Source organism: Schistocerca piceifrons, chromosome 4 (genome assembly GCF_021461385.2).
Source record: "Schistocerca piceifrons isolate TAMUIC-IGC-003096 chromosome 4, iqSchPice1.1, whole genome shotgun sequence".
In the NCBI taxonomy this organism is placed as follows: domain Eukaryota; kingdom Metazoa; phylum Arthropoda; class Insecta; order Orthoptera; family Acrididae; genus Schistocerca; species Schistocerca piceifrons.
The window spans coordinates 357,976,386-357,992,651 of record NC_060141.1 but is presented as its reverse complement, the minus strand read 5'-3'; the positions used below and the strand labels follow the sequence as shown (position 1 = coordinate 357,992,651).

The 16,266-nt window shown below is 43.9% G+C and overlaps 1 protein-coding gene across 1 annotated transcript in view; it reads left to right on the top strand.

Moving 5' to 3' along the window:
* LOC124795835 (facilitated trehalose transporter Tret1-2 homolog) overlaps nucleotides 1-16,266 on the top strand; it is a 190,039-nt gene that overhangs the window by 127,333 nt on the left and 46,440 nt on the right. Inside the window, exons 4-5 of the mRNA XM_047259918.1 lie at nucleotides 277-593; nucleotides 13,787-14,188. Coding sequence (XP_047115874.1) covers nucleotides 277-593; nucleotides 13,787-14,188 — 719 coding nt within the window. The remainder of the gene's footprint in view (nucleotides 1-276; nucleotides 594-13,786; nucleotides 14,189-16,266) is intronic.

Genomic DNA, 16,266 nt, shown 5'->3' with positions numbered 1-16,266 from the left:
GTTCAGTACGCATACTCCCAGATATTTTACAGAAGTAACTGCTACCAGTGTTTGTTCCGTTATCATATAATCATACAGTAAAGGACCCTTCTTTCTGTCCTCATCCAAAACTGAGAGGTCGGAGTGGCAGAACGCAATGTAAGGAGCTCAGGTTCGAATCCCAGCCGGGTCGGACCCCAGTCGATGAAGTAGCGTCAACTAAAAAGACTTCCACCGGACGGCCAGTCTACCTGACGGGATGCCCTCACCACAATTTCATTTGATTTGCCTATACAGCATCACTGGCTTGCTTGAACGCGGGGCTGCTGTTGGGCTGGAGCTCGCCGGTGCTGCCACATCTGATGAGCAATGCGTCGCACATCGCCGTCTCGACGGATGAGAGCTCGTGGCTGGGGTCGGTGGGACTTCTTGGTATGGTGGCGCCCTCGCTGCTGGCCGCCGTCCTAGTGGACACCGTGGGCCGCCGAAGGCTGCTGCTGGCCGGCGCACCGCCCTTCCTGGTGAGCGCCGTCTGGCAGCGGTTCGCCTCCACCTACTGGGAGCTGCTCACCGCCCTCTGCGTAGGCAGCATCGGCACCGGCATCAGCGTCACTGTGAGTGCTGCCCAGCCATGCGTATGCATCTCATTTGGAATACATCTACATCTACATCTACATCCACACTCCGCAAGCCACCTGACGGTGTGTGGTGGAGGGTACCTTGAGTACATCTACGGGTTCTCCCTTCTATTCCAGTCTCGTACTGATCGTGGAAAGAAAGATTGTCGGAATGCCTCTGTGTGGGCTCTAATCTCTCTGATTTTATCCTCATGGTCTCTCCGCGTGAAATACATAGTAGGGAGCAATATACTGCTTGACTCCTCGGTGAAGGTATGTTCTCGAAACTTCAGCAAAAGCCCGTACCGAGCTACTTGCAGAGTCTTCCACTGTTTATCTATCATCTATGTAACGCTTTCGCGATTCTCTAACAGATAGCGGAGGTCGAGAAATTTGCACCCCCAGATCTCGGCAGAATCGTCTGAGCCTCTGGTTTAAGCCTTCTACTCGGCTCCAAACCAGAGGACCGCGATCGGTTCTGGGAACGAACTACAAATACACTCCTGGAAATGGAAAAAAGAACACATTGACACTGGTGTGTCAGACCCACCATACTTGCTCCGGACACTGCGAGAGGGCTGTACAAGCAATGATCACACGCACGGCACAGCGGACACACCAGGAACCGCGGTGTTGGCCGTCGAATGGCGCTAGCTGCGCAGCATTTGTGCATCGCCGCCGTCAGTGTCAGCCAGTTTGCCGTGGCATACGGAGCTCCATCGCAGTCTTCAACACTGGTAGCATGCCGCGACAGCGTGGACGTGAACCGAATGTGCAGTTGACGGACTTTGAGCGAGGGCGTATAGTGGGCATGCGGGAGGCCGGGTGGAGATACCGCCGAATTGCTCAACACGTGGGGCGTGAGGTCTCCACAGTACATCGATGTTGTCGCCAGTGGTCGGCGGAAGGTGCACGTGCCCGTCGACCTGGGACCGGACCGCAGCGACGCACGGATGCACGCCAAGACCGTAGGATCCTACGCAGTGCCGTAGGGGACCGCACAGCCACTTCCCAGCAAATTAGGGACACTGTTGCTCCTGGGGTATCGGCGAGGACCATTCGCAACCGTCTCCATGAAGCTGGGCTACGGTCCCGCACACCGTTAGGCCATCTTCTGCTCACGCCCCAACATCGTGCAGCCCGCCTCCAGTGGTGTCGCGACAGGCGTGAATGGAGGGACGAATGGAGACGTGTCGTCTTCAGCGATGAGAGTCCCTTCTGCCTTGGTGCCAATGATGGTCGTATGCGTGTTTGGCGCCGTGCAGGTGAGCGCCACAATCAGGACTGCATACGACCGAGGCACACAGGGCCAACACCCGGCATCACGGTGTGGGGAGCGATCTCCTACACTGGCCGTACACCACTGGTGATCGTCGAGGGGACACTGAATAGTGCACGGTACATCCAAACCGTCATCGAACCCATCGTTCTACCATTCCTAGACCGGCAAGGGAACTTGCTGTTCCAACAGGACAATGCACGTCCGCATGTATCCCGTGCCACCCAACGTGCTCTAGAAGGTGTAAGTCAACTACCCTGGCCTGCAAGATCTCCGGATCTGTCCCCCATTGAGCATGTTTGGGACTGGATGAAGCGTCGTCTCACGCGGTCTGCACGTCCAGCACGAACGCTGGTCCAACTGAGGCGCCAGGTGGAAATGGCATGGCAAGCCGTTCCACAGGACTACATCCAGCATCTCTACGATCGTCTCCATGGGAGAATAGCAGCCTGCATTGCTGCGAAAGGTGGATATACACTGTACTAGTGCCGACATTGTGCATGCTCTGTTGCCTGTGTCTATGTGCCTGTGGTTCTGTCAGTGTGATCATGTGATGTATCTGACCCCAGGAATGTGTCAATAAAGTTTCCCCTTCCTGGGACAATGAATTCACGGTGTTCTTATTTCAATTTCCAGGAGTGTAGTTAGCTCAGATTCCACCCCACGAGCGAGACTTTCCGCGTTCACCAACTCCGCCAACAGCCTGTACGAATTCAGGATGACGTCTGAACTCTGACGACAGGAGTCTTGATGCCGACATGAGCAACAATTTGCAGTCGGGTGCACCCAGTGCTCTCTATCGCCGCCGGCAGGGCCTCCTCCACATCTCGGATGAGACCCCCCAGCGAGCAGACAGACTGAGCACTGGCCTTCTTCTCCGACGTTACCGCTATTTCTCTAAGGGGCTCCATCACCCGCCTAAAATTGGAGCTCCCAATCACTAATAAACCCCTCCCCCTGTGTGCCTGCTCGGACCTTGCTGAAGGAGCGGCCATATGTCCACTTACAGGCAGAGCGGCCGATGCCACACGGCCAGCCTCCACGTTGACACTTCACCTCTTGCAAAGCGAACGCCGCTGAACCCGCCACTCCCCTTGGGGAGAGGGTGGCCCAACCGCACCCGGTACCCTCTAAGATGTCTCGACAGCAGGGACCGTGGGTGAAGCATGTAACACCTGGGGTGTACCATGCGACACACCAGACTCCCCATTGCCACCACACTCCGAGGCAGCAGCCTGAAGACGGCATTGCAGAATACAGTACGTAGAGAGTTCAATAAGTAATGCGACGCATTCTTTTTCTAGGCTAGATGCGATTGGAAAAAAAGCAAAATTTGTTGTGAGACATCATCGAATATTCTTATTTCGGCCCCTACAGTATCATACGCTATACATAGCCTCTAAAATGGAGTGTGTAACAGTGTGCGTTCCAAGCAGTGAGCTGTCATTCAATTTGGTTTGGTGGAAAATCAGAGCATCGCAGATATTCATAGGCACTTGCAGAATGTATCCGGATACCTAATAGTAAACAAAGGTACGGTGAGTCGTTGTGCGAGGCGTCTTTCATCAACGCGAACCTCTGCGACTCCTCCAAGTTGGAACGTGCGGATACTCATTCGAGGTGATCAACAGATCACAACCAAGCATCTCGCTGCTCAGCTGGACGTCTCTGTTGGTTGTGCTGACACACCCGCCTACCAGCTGGGGAACTCATAAATGTGTGCTCTCTGGATTCCTCGCCGTCTAACGAAAGACCATAAAGAGCAAAGAGTAATTGCTTGCATGTTGCAAGGCTCATCGTGACATAGGTTCGTCATTTCTAACAGGAAACAAAAGAGCAGTCTATGGAGTGGCGCCACATCACCTCTCCTCCGAAGCGAAGATACAAAGCCACACCTCAGCCGGTAAAGTGATGGTCTTTGTAGGGTTTATTCTGTTTGATGGTCTCCGTCAAGGTGCAACGGTCAAGTCTGAAGTGTACTGTGCTACCCTTAAGAAATCGGAGAAACGACTTCAGCGGGTACATCATCACAAAAATGCAAACGAACTTCTTTTTCTCTGACAATGTAAGGGCTCACACAGGTATGCGCACCAGAGAGGAGCTCACAAAACTTCATGGGACTGTTCTTCCTCTTCCACCCTACAGCCCGGATCTCGCACCTTCTGCCATAAATCCCTTTGGCGCAGTGAAGTATTGTTAGTCTACCCCTTTTTTTGTTAAGCTGATTAATTTTCATGTATGAACTCTCTCCCTGTAATGTAAGCAGACGCAGTGCTCCATGGTTCCCATTTCTACCGCTATGTATCTAATTCCTTCAATTAGCCCGATAAATTGAGATATGGGTAATCAAACCCGCTAGAAAAGATAGTATCCTAATTTAAAAATGAAGCAACGGATAACGCAACATCGGTGAATAGCCATGGAACAATACGTACACATTAGGGACGGTAAGACTTTCTTTTTCTGATGCTATGAATTCAATTAGTCCCATGAAATGCATAATAGATACAATGGATATGCCAGGATTGAACATTCATAGAATATATTCATTATCTCAGTGGTATGGATGAAGGATACTAAACAACGCTAAGAGAGAATTTCAATTATCATTCTGATTTATTACGATAATATTTAAGAAAACTAGTACCCTCTGTGACAAAACATTTAACAAAACTATTACTCTTTGTGACAAAACATTTAAGAAAACTATTACTCCTTGTGACAAAACATATGTTGTGGTCTTCAGTCCTGAGACTGGTTTGATGCAGCTCTCCATGCTATTCTATCCTGTGCAAGCTTCTTCATCTCCCAGTACCTACTCCAGCCTACATCCTTCCGAATCTGCTTAGTGTATTCATTTCTTGGTCTCCCTCTACGATTTTTACCCTCCACGCTGCCCTCAAATACTAAACTGGTGATCCATCGATGTCTCAGAACATATTCTACCAACCGATCCCTTCTTCTAGTCAAGTTGTGCCACAAGCTCCTCTTCTCCCCAATTCTATTCAATACCACCTCATTAGTTATGTGATCTACCCATCTAATCTTCAGCATTCTTCTGTAGCACCACATTTCGAAAGCTTCTATTCTTTTCTTGTCTAAACTATATCTCGTCCACGTTTCACTTCCATACATGGCTACTCTCCATACAAATACTTTCAGAAACGACTTCCTGACATTTAAATCTATACTCGATGTTAACAAATTTTTCTTCTCCAGAAACGTTTTCCTTGCCATTGCCAGTCTACATTTTATATCCTCTCTACTTCAACCGTCATCAGTTATTTTGCTCCCCAAATAGCAAAATTCCTTTACTACTGTAAGTGTTTCATTTCATAATCTAATTCCCTCAGCATCACCCGACTTAATTCCACTACATTCCATTATCTTGCTTTTGTTGATGTTCATCTTATATCTTCCTTTCAAGACACTGTCCATTCCGTTCGACTGCTCTTCCAAGTCCTTTGCTGTCTCTCACAGAATTACAAAGTCATCGGCGAACCTCAAAGTTTTTATTTCTTCTCCACGAATTTTAATACCTACTCCGAACTTATCTTCTGTTTTCTTTATTGCTTGTTCAATATACAGATTGAATAACATCGGGGATAGGCTACAACCCTGTCTCACTCCCTTCCCAACCACTGCTTCCCTTTCATACTCCTCGACTCTTATAACTGCCATCTGGTTTCTGTACAAATTGTAAATAGCCTTTCGCTCCCTATATTTTACCCCTGCCATCTTCAGAATTTGAAAGAGAGTATTCCAGTCAACATTGTCAAAAGCTTTCTCTAAGTCTACAAATGTTAGAAACGCAGGTTTGCCTTTCCTTAATCTTTCTTCTAATATAAGTCGTAAGGTTAGCATTGCCTCACGTGTTCCAACATTTCTACGGAATCCAAACTGATCTTCCCCGAGGTCGGCTTCTACCAGTTTTTCCAGTCGTCTGTAAAGAATTCGCGTTACTATTTTGCAGCTCTGATTTATTAAACTGATAGTTCGGTAATTTTCACATCTGTCAACACCTGCTGTCTTTGGGATTGGAATTACTATATTCTTCTTGAAGTCTGAGGGTATTTCGCATTTCTCATACATCTTGCTCACCAGATGGTAGAGTTTTGTCAGGACTGGCTCTGCCAAGGCTGTCAGTAGTTCTAATAGAATGTTGTCTAATCCGGGGGCCTTGTTTCGACTCAGGTCTTTCAGTGTTCTGTCAAACTCTTCACGCAGTATCGTACCTCCCATTTCATCTCCATCTACATCCTCTTCCATTTCCATAATATTTTCCTCAAGTACATCGCCCTTGTATAAACCCTCTATATACTCCTTCCACCTTTCTGCTTTCCCTTGTTTGCTTAGAACTGGGTTTCCACCTGAGTTCTTGATATTCATACAAGTGGCTCTCTTTTCTCCAAAGGTCTCTTTATTTTTTCTGTAGGCAGTATCTATCTTACCCCTAGCCATCCCTGGTTAGCCATTTTGCACTTCCTGTCGATATCATTTTTGAGACGTTTGTATTCCTTTTTGCCTGCTTCATTTACTGCATTTTTATATTTTCTCCTTTCATCAATTAAATTCAATATTCCTTCTGTTACTCAAGGGTTTCTACTAGTCCTCGTCTTTTTACCTATTTGATCCTCTGCTGCCTTCACTATTTCATCCCTCAAAGCTACCTATTCTTCTTCTACTGTATTTCGTTCCCCTATTCCTGTCAATTGTTCACTTATGCTCTCCCTGAAACTCTGTACAACCTCTGGTTCTTTCAGTTTATCCAGGTCCCATCTCCTTAAATTCCCACCTTTTTGCAGTTTCTTCAGTTTTAACCTACAGTTCATAACCAATAGATTGTGGTCATAGTCCACATCTGCCCCTGAAAATGTCTTACAATTTAAAACCGGGTTCCAAAATCTCTGTCTTACCATTATATAATCTATCTAATACGTGAAATCTATTCACTATCTCTTGCATCTCGTCATACCGGGAACACAGACAACACTTCGTCGCCAGTTACATCTACTAATGATTAAAATGGGTGAAAATGAATGTTACTGAATGGTGGCCTGTTAACACCATTTTCTTATTGTCACACCTATTTAACGCGCGGAGTAAGGAAAGATATTACCTTTCACTCTCTCAATCATTAATTGTGTTACTACTCATGCAGTACCATGCGGATAAGTTCATGCTGAAACCACGTATTATGCAACCACAATGCAACGTGAGCAAACCAGCCCATGCTTCATGACTCCACATTATTCATACTATGATTAACGAATGGCAAATCCAGCGACTACCCTTATGAATGCTGGCAACACGTGGCCAATTTCGACAACAAAGAAACGAGTAAAATAGACCGTTGAATTATGAAAAACTTATGTTTCTTATATCCAGAACGAAACTATGCAACAAATGAAACATTAATGAACCTATCCGCTATTGACCTAAGAACAAGAACCGTTGGTTCATGCCCCAAATCACCTCCGCCTATGTCCCCTAGTTGAAACACATTAATCTGAAAAATTTGTACTAATAAAACATCGCTGAACGTTTCCCGGTTTTAATTCATACCCGAACATGCTTCATAATTAGTATTACCCCAAAAAACCTACATTATGAATATCTTTCCTCACCATCCACGACGAGCGCCGCACCCCTGCGTCCGTCTCGTTCAATCGGCGGCCCCAGAGTGTCCTTACATGGCGCGTTCCAGGACCAGCAGCCAACCGTTAAAAAAAAAACTTGTGGTGGGGGTAGGTCCTCAGTGAGAACCAACCTCACAAACTCTGCTCTGCTGATCCCCACTATCTTTGGTATCACGAACTCTCTGCCGAATCTGCTCACGTTGTTATGTTTGTGCTAAACTACCCTACTGCTACCATCTTTTACTAACCCAGATTATTATATATCCCATGCATAATTACGTTTATCCATCCACATACATCATGGGATCAAAGGATGAGGTAGGAGGTGTGACACCAACAGAAGAAAAAATATACACGGAAGCATTCTTGAATCCAGAGGTTAATTAGCTAGACTAAACATTGAAACGACACTGTCAGCGTAAAATGAATTATTAAATATGTAGAAATTAATCAGTCAGTTAAATGAAGCTTAAACCTGTGACGTTTCAGTATGCACTCCGCGGGAAGCACATGGGAAGAATGATGGGGATGTTATTGATGCAGCATGACGCTGACTCCGACATCGACCGATAGACATACGGGCTTCAGGTACTCCCGGTAAGGTGGCATAACACCGTCGCAATGAACAGAGATTATGATTAAAGATAGAAGCTTGTAACCTGAAGAGTCAGGAATAATTTGATATACTGGGCTCCTGACTAAACCCTCGCTGCTTTTAGAAAAAAAACGCCCCTCGTAGTTCAATTGAACTCTCCTATGTAAATCATGCCAGTCATACACTGATAAAGCATTTTCGACGAAAAATATGGTCATTGCATAGCCCCCAATGTTCATAATTAACAAACAAAACGTAACTCCCCTATCAGACCCAGAGCAAAAGCCTTTCTGACATGTCGTATTGCCATTCTTTACCAAATAATGTTGCTTGGACGCGGAGTGGGGTCCGCTAACCCATTCTCCGCCGTTCTCAGATTTCCAGACTTTGGAGACACTAGTTCTCACTCAAATAGCTCCTCAGTTGACCTCACGAGGCCGATTGCACCTCGTTCTATATCGTATATCTCGTTAACACTACTGGAAATTGAACTAGGGTCCTTCACATGGCAGTCAGGATAGCTGACTGTGTAGCTGCGGACAATTTACTAAACAGTCAATGTCGGAATATCATTTGTTTAGTGCCCTTGACAAATCCCTTTTCACAAGAGATATAGGCACTGTAAAGGACTCTCATGACACATGCAAACTGATTTTAAACATTGCGGTTAATCTGATGAAAAACAGAAACGTCTAAGTGTTACTGTAAATGTGTCAAGAAATGCAAAGTTCCCACATAACAAGTCCTTCTGTTCACAACACACCATATATCACCATGTATTGATAAAAATCTGTCATCCCACGTCAGTCAACAAAGGAGATGTTTGCAGTACACTGGTGAGCTTCGTCTTATAATATTGCACAAACTGTGTGGAACGAGTACCAATTGATGCTAAGAGAGCATAAACCATCAGTTCAAAAAAATTTCTGTAGTACACCAATAAAAAGGTAGATAAATGTTAAATGGTTTTAATAATTCAGGTATTCTTCATAGTCTCCTACCACTTGATTACAACGCACAGTATGTTCATACAATCATGTAAATCAAGATGAAAAGTCCTTATTGGGCATGATGTTCAACTCATGCCTCACACTGTGTTGAGTGTCAGTTATGTCGTCATGTTAATTTTTGCACTTCGTGGTATTGCGGTAGGTTCATCCGTGATGAAATTTTTCGGAAAAGAACTGTCCGTGTCTTACACTTCAATCAACATACGGCAGGCCTCCACGCGTCGTTGCTTTTGTTCGGGAGTCAGATGTGCGGGACATACTTTGCGTACACTTTTCTGTTCTTCTAAACATTCTGGAGAATGTCTAGAGCACCTGATTCAGAGATATTACTTCACTGAAATTCGTTACACAAAAATGTTGACACATTGCGGCTGCACGTCCTTTACTTAACACCAATTGCTCATAACAGACGGATTGTTAATTATGTTCTTCCAAGAATTATTAAATGGTACTATGAAAAGGGACTCTCCCTTAATGTTGAGAAAACACACTAGATTTAACTGTGTTCAACGAATAGAGTCATATTAACAACTGATGTAGCACATGAACAAGGGTCAATACATAGGGGTCATCGCTCCAAGTTTTTGAGTACTGTTATTGATGACAACTTGGACCCGAGGGAGCATACTATTGTGCTTTCCAATCAGTTTAGTTCAGTTAATTTTCTTCTTCGTGTAATTGGTAGTCTTCGAAGTAAGGAAATCAACGTCCTATGCATATTTCCACTCGGTAATGTCTTAGGGGATAACTGTCTTTGATACATATAACCTAGAAAGAAAGTATTAATTACACACAAAGCCATCAGGGAAAATATTAAGTGGTGTACTCCCAGTCGACATGTAGCTATCTCTTCAAGGAAATGGGGATTTTAGCTGTCCCATCACAATAAGTATATTCAGCAAAGAAATTCTGCATCACAATTTGAGCAAAATAGTGAAGTCCATACCTAAAACACTAGAGGAAAAATGACCTTTATTACCCACTATTGAAGCAGTCATCTCCCTTAGAAAAAAGAGAAATATACAGCAAAAGAAGTTTTGATCATGTGCACAATAACAATAATGCCTGACAGGTAGCAAACCAAGTTTTAAATCTAATCTAAAATTTTTTCTCCTGCAGAATCCCTTTCATTCTAAGCTCGAATTTCTATTTAAAACTGATAGCCTGAAAGAACTGGTTTTTAAGTGTAGTAGGATAATCAGGACTAAAAAATAGTGTTCATTAATATCAACACTGTACATGTATGTAGATCCTACAAACTGACTCATTCCACGTCACTTCGAAAATGATCTGTGGATCATGTGACTAACTAATTAGTTACCTAATTGACTGGTCGAATTCACATCAGTTGTTTGCAGTTGTTAATTCAAGCTGCTACTGCAGTTATTATGCCGAAGTAGCCCGTACATCAGGAATAAAATCAGTCCCGGGGCTTTTCGGACGGAAGGTGTGAAGGTGTACTGAAGATATACAAATTTGGCCAGCTCTAAGTTTCACAGGTTTATTTGATTCATGGTATAGCGCACGGAGATGCTACTGAAACTGAACTAGTTCAAATGGCTCTGAGCACTATGGGACTTAACTGCTGTGGTCATCAGTCCCCTAGAACTTAGAACTACTTAAACCTAACTAACCTAAGGGCATCACACACATCCATGCCCGAGGCAGGATTCGAACCACCGACTGACGGTCGCGCGGTTCCAGACTGTAGCGCCTTTAACCGCTCGGCCACTCCGGCCGGCTGAAACTTAACTAACCCACGCTTGGAGACAGATGGCCCATATCCCGAGAAAGCCTACTTAAAAATATTCAAGAACGAGCATTAAAAGAGATATTTAGGTATTCACTACAACCCTCTCCGTATTGTTCTTGCAGAGACAACACAGACAAGATTATACTAATGATATCGCGCATAGAGTCGTTTAAGTACTCAATGTTTCTGCGCTCTATACACGAACGGAACAGAAAGAGCCCCTAATACGTGGTACAGGATGAAGTACGCTTTACGATGCACTTCACAGTGGTTTTCAGACTGTAGATACAAAAGTATATGTCAGTAAACGAACCGGTCCCCGTGACAGCAGCAGTAAACTTCATAGAACGTATTTCTCCGTTAACCTCGCATGTCATTGCTTGCAATTCATGCTATTCGTGTGAAACAAACTGATTTCCCTGTTGGAAGAAGTTCTATGGTGGTAATGAGGGTCATTTCTTTCCTTCAAGGTGATGATCCTGCATATTTTCACCCCCTGGCTGACATCCACCCCGTAAAGTGCGCTGCATACTATACATAAAACCATCTCTAACATTAAGACTACCCATTGTCTTAAATATAATTGTCTCATTAAATCTTCTGTTATCTACAAGATCAGGGAATGTCATAGAAGATAATAACTACGCAATACTTATTTACTTTGCATGATTAAACTTCCTTAAGACTAAAGGTCTTAAATGTTCTTTAGCTTTTGAAGTAGCGTCACTCGATCGGAGGGTATCACAGAACGCTGTGAACTGTCAGTTACCAGTACAAAGATTACTGAAAAGACCCCTCAGACCACTGTGGTTTTAAAGTACCCAAACGCACTAACTTACTGTTCAAATTTCCATATACTACCAGCTAGGTATCAAACTTGTGTAGAGAGAGTAATGTGTAAGGGAAACGAGACCACCTGCAGTTTCCCAAGCGCTAGCAGTGAAGTCAGAAACAGCGAAAGGAATCAACTTGTGTGCTCTTGCTGAAACTGAAACGATGACTGCGGGAAAGGGTGTCATGACAGGGACGACTCCGTGTGTCGACTGTCAGCTTTGTTTCCGTCTCCTAAAGTGTGGGTGCGGGCTCATGTATCCTCCCAGAACCTTTGCTGAGTTTATGTTGCTCTTCACGCCGCATTTTACCACATTACCGTATGAAAAATCTTATACACTGTCTGTTCATAAGTATCCGCACACTCCTACTTAACGTGCAATTGACTGCCAGATGTCACGATAGGCGGACCCGCCAATACAAAAGGAGGCAGAGAGTATTACTTTGCCAGTAGAGAAGCAGTAACAGCACAGTGGGTCGTTCAGGAGAGGTCAGTGACTTTGAACATGAACGAGTCATTAGCTGTCACCTGAGTAACAAATCAAGGACATTTTAACCCTTCTAATGCTGCCAAAGTCGATTTTGAAGTGGAAACAGCTAAAAGAAGACCACGCAGACCTTACGTACTGACAGACAGGGGGCGTTAAGCAATTTGGAGGATGGTTGTAATAAATCACGTGGTCAGCTGCAGGAATCACTGGTTAGTTCCAAAGTGCTACCACCAGTCCAGCTGCCACAATGACTGAATGCGTACGAATTAAAAAAAAATGGGCCACAGTGGTCGAGTAGCTGTTCATAAGCTACAAATTTCCGTAGTGCGTGCTAAGCGATAGTCAAGAGCGACGCCACTGGGCAGTGGATGACTGAAAAGGAGTAACTTGATGAAAATCACGCTACACCCCGTAACGAGCGGCTTGAAAGGTTTGAGTGAGGCAAAGACCAAGAGAACGTTAGCTGCCATCAATAGTGAAGTAAGTAGGATGTGGTGTTAAGGTTTAGGAGGTGTTTTTGGTCACCGGGATGCGGTTCCCTTATTGCGCTTAAGAAAACACTAAATTCGGAAGGATTTGAACTCATTTTACCGCCTTGTGCACTGCTTACTGAGGAAGAACAGTTCATGGGACGATGATTGTATCAGCATAACAATCATAAAGCAGCTTCTATTTGGCAGTATTTTGCTGATAGTAATATCTCTAAAATGGGCTGGCTTGCTCAGAGTCACGATCTGAACCCAATGGAACACCTTTGGAATGAGTTAGAACGTCGGCTTGGCTCTAGACCCAAGCGTCCCACATCACTACCTGCTCTGGTTTCGGCGTTTGAGGAAGACAGGGTCGCCATTTCTCCACAGACATTCAGGCTCTTTATTGAAACTATCACCAGCACAGTTCAAGAGGCCATCAAGGCGAAGGCTGGACACATCCCATATTAATGTTCACTAACAGGTGTCGGGATACTTTTGATCTGATGGTGCACACCTGAATCTACGCTTCGATTAGCAAGACGAAGAGGGAAATAAAGGAAACAGGCAGCACTGTTTCTGAAGACACAATAGCTGCGTCTTTTCCATGATGTGAAAGGCAGAGTAAGTATGGAGTACCTTTACCTTCAGATTGTATGCAGTTGCTTGGGAGCTCCAGAGAAAGATTCAAGACGTCAAACTATCCTTTAGATCGCCAATTCGACCACTGTGGTGCTGGGCCTTAATTGCCATATAAGATAATGAAAACTGGTTAGTTAGTAGTTGCATGCACCGTTTCCATATTGGGCTCTAATGTAGTTTTCTTCTCTAGAACACCAGCTAAAATTATGACATTCCTCGTTTCAATGATCTGTATGGAACTTAAACACATTTACCGATTGATTAAAATACTGTCAAATACATGTAGGTTAAGCAGGTCTGGTGATGTCTTTCGCTACAGGAGATAAAAAGTTCGGTAGAAAATTATGTTTGAGACAATAGGCTTAGTTCTATAAGCTAGATGGATCCCTTCTTAGTTAAGCGTATTATAATAAATATATGCCCAGGGACACGTCTTCAGAAAAATTTGAAATAACTCGCTTATCTTTTTCTTTTTCACAGACAATGCCGATATACGCAGTTGAAATTGCGCAGGATCACAGGAGAGGGCGACTGGTGGCATTCGGTCCACTCATGTTGGGTGTTGGAGCTCTTCTGACGACGATCGTTTCACTCAACGTCTCCTTCTTCTCAATGACTGAATTCATGATGGCGTGTAGTATTTTGTTTGTGGCGATTTTCTGGTGGATGCCAGAAAGTCCCTACTTCCTGGTGGCCAAGCACCGCAAAGAAGAGGCCCTGAAAGCACTGATGAAGTTGCGGGGAACGTATTCTGCGGACAATGCTCTGGACGAGGTACAGGAAATCCAGAGGGCTGTAGACGAGCGCACACAGCGCGAGATCAGCGCGGCGGACTCCCTGACGGAGCTGCGGAAGAACGCCGGCGCTAGAAGGGCTTTTCTGGTAAGTAGCTGCCGTCCCACATACGACTGCGTCACTACCCTATCCACAGTTTTAAATGTCACATCCAATTTTTTTACGTTTTACAACCAACATCCTCAATCTACTTTTTGTGCGACTTTTGAAAAACTACGTTTCTGCCTCATTATCATCATCATCATCAACCAATTCGATCACTTGCTGATCTGGCCTCTGAGTTGGCGTGCATAATAGGATCGCTGCAGGCTGCTCCATTTCTGCCGATCTTGAGCTTCCCGTTGCCAGTTCAATCCTGCTGTCTCTGGTCAATTTGTCCTGTGGTCTCCCCTTGATCATTCTTGGTAAACGGGGCTCCTGTCTAGTAGTTTTAACCATCTACTGTATTTTTTTCAAGCGAAATGACCAGTCCACGGCCACATCAAGGTATTCACTTTTTCGATTATGTCACTGACCTTCGTGGTCTCTCTGATATCAACTACTTTCTTTGTGTCTTTCTTTGTGTAACCTAACATTGATCTTTTAATTTGTCTTTGGGCTACTATTATTTTTCTCTGACTAAGGAACTCATTTAATGTTAATGTCTCACAGCCTTAAATTACTACCGGCAGAATACGTTGGTCAAAAACTGTTTTCTTCAGTTCGGTCGACGCCTTGGGCTTTAACACAGAGCTTTGTCTTCCATAAGCTTGCCAGCCTAATTTAGTACGTCGAAATATTTCTGGTTTCAGGTCGCCTTTCATATTGAGCATTTGACCTTAACAGACACATTCTGTTATCTTTCGAAGTTACGTACTTCAAACAGATATAATTTCCCTCTGGTGTCCATTCATTGATCAAGATCTTGCTTTTGTCGTCATTTTTAGCCTAACTTCAGAGCAGACTGACGCTAGCTCACTAACCAGAATCTGAGGTTCTTCTATACTACTTGCAAATAATATAATGTCATCAGTGAAACTCGGGTTATCTAAAATATTTACCTGTATTAGAATTTCCTTTGCTTTCCAATCTAATTCAAACTGTGCTTTTTCCAGTACTTCTGAAAGTATTTTCAGAGATATCGTCACTTTCTTTCGCCCTGTTTGATGGGGAATCCATTAGTCTCATCAACTAAATTCACAATCGCTGTCGAGGGTTTGCATATGTTATCTAAGACTTTACTATGGGTGTAGCATGTTCTATTCCTTGCTCTGTTAGAGCCTCAGGAACAGCTGGGTGACTCATCGAATCAAATGCCTTTTCAAAATCTATGAAGACAAGGCAAAGATACACATACTAACTCATATGTTTTACTAATTTTCTCACACAGAGTGAGTACATGATCAGTTGTACTGCGCAGAACCCAGTTTGCTCAAATGCTCAATGCGTTTGGCCAGGTCAAGAATAGTGCTCAATCTGCTAGCTAAAATTCTAGTTAAAGCTGTGTACAGTATAGTAATTTTCCATTTTGCAAACAATTTGAAAACATTTTAGCTAAATGCTTTATAAATTCGTCATTAAATATCTTTAAAATCCCGACTGAAATGTCGTCACTATCTGGAATGGGTCCTTTTTTCATCTTTTCTTTATCATGTTTGACTATTGAGGCGAATATTTCTGGGATTTTGGAGGTTGAGACATTCAGCTCGTCTAGTATTAAGATATCATCATTGACTTTACTGTAAAGGTTACTGTACAGATATATTATTCGATTATTTCTCTCTTACCTGTAATTCGGTCGTGGTGTGCGCCCAACGCTTTTCAGTCATGAGCTTCCTCTTGGCGATCTTTAAACTACATTGATTTTCAAGACTGGCTATTGGCTGTCTTCTTCATACTTCTTGATGTCAGCTTTAATGCTCTTTCTCAGACCCTTGCACAGTTCTGTATATTCTGTCTTACCTTTCTTTGTTTCTACTTTCATTTTTCTTCCCTTGTCCATCAAATAGTTTCACTGTCAGCTTCTTTAGTAGGTTTTGAGATTTACTCAGGCCACCCACTTTTTCAGCTGTTGTGATTAGTATCTTTTTTATTGCTTCTGGTTCACATTCTTTTGATTTTCTCTAAATACTTTTTATTCGTCTTTCTGTTCTTCGAGACTTTTGAAACTTGAGTTTTTTCTCTCT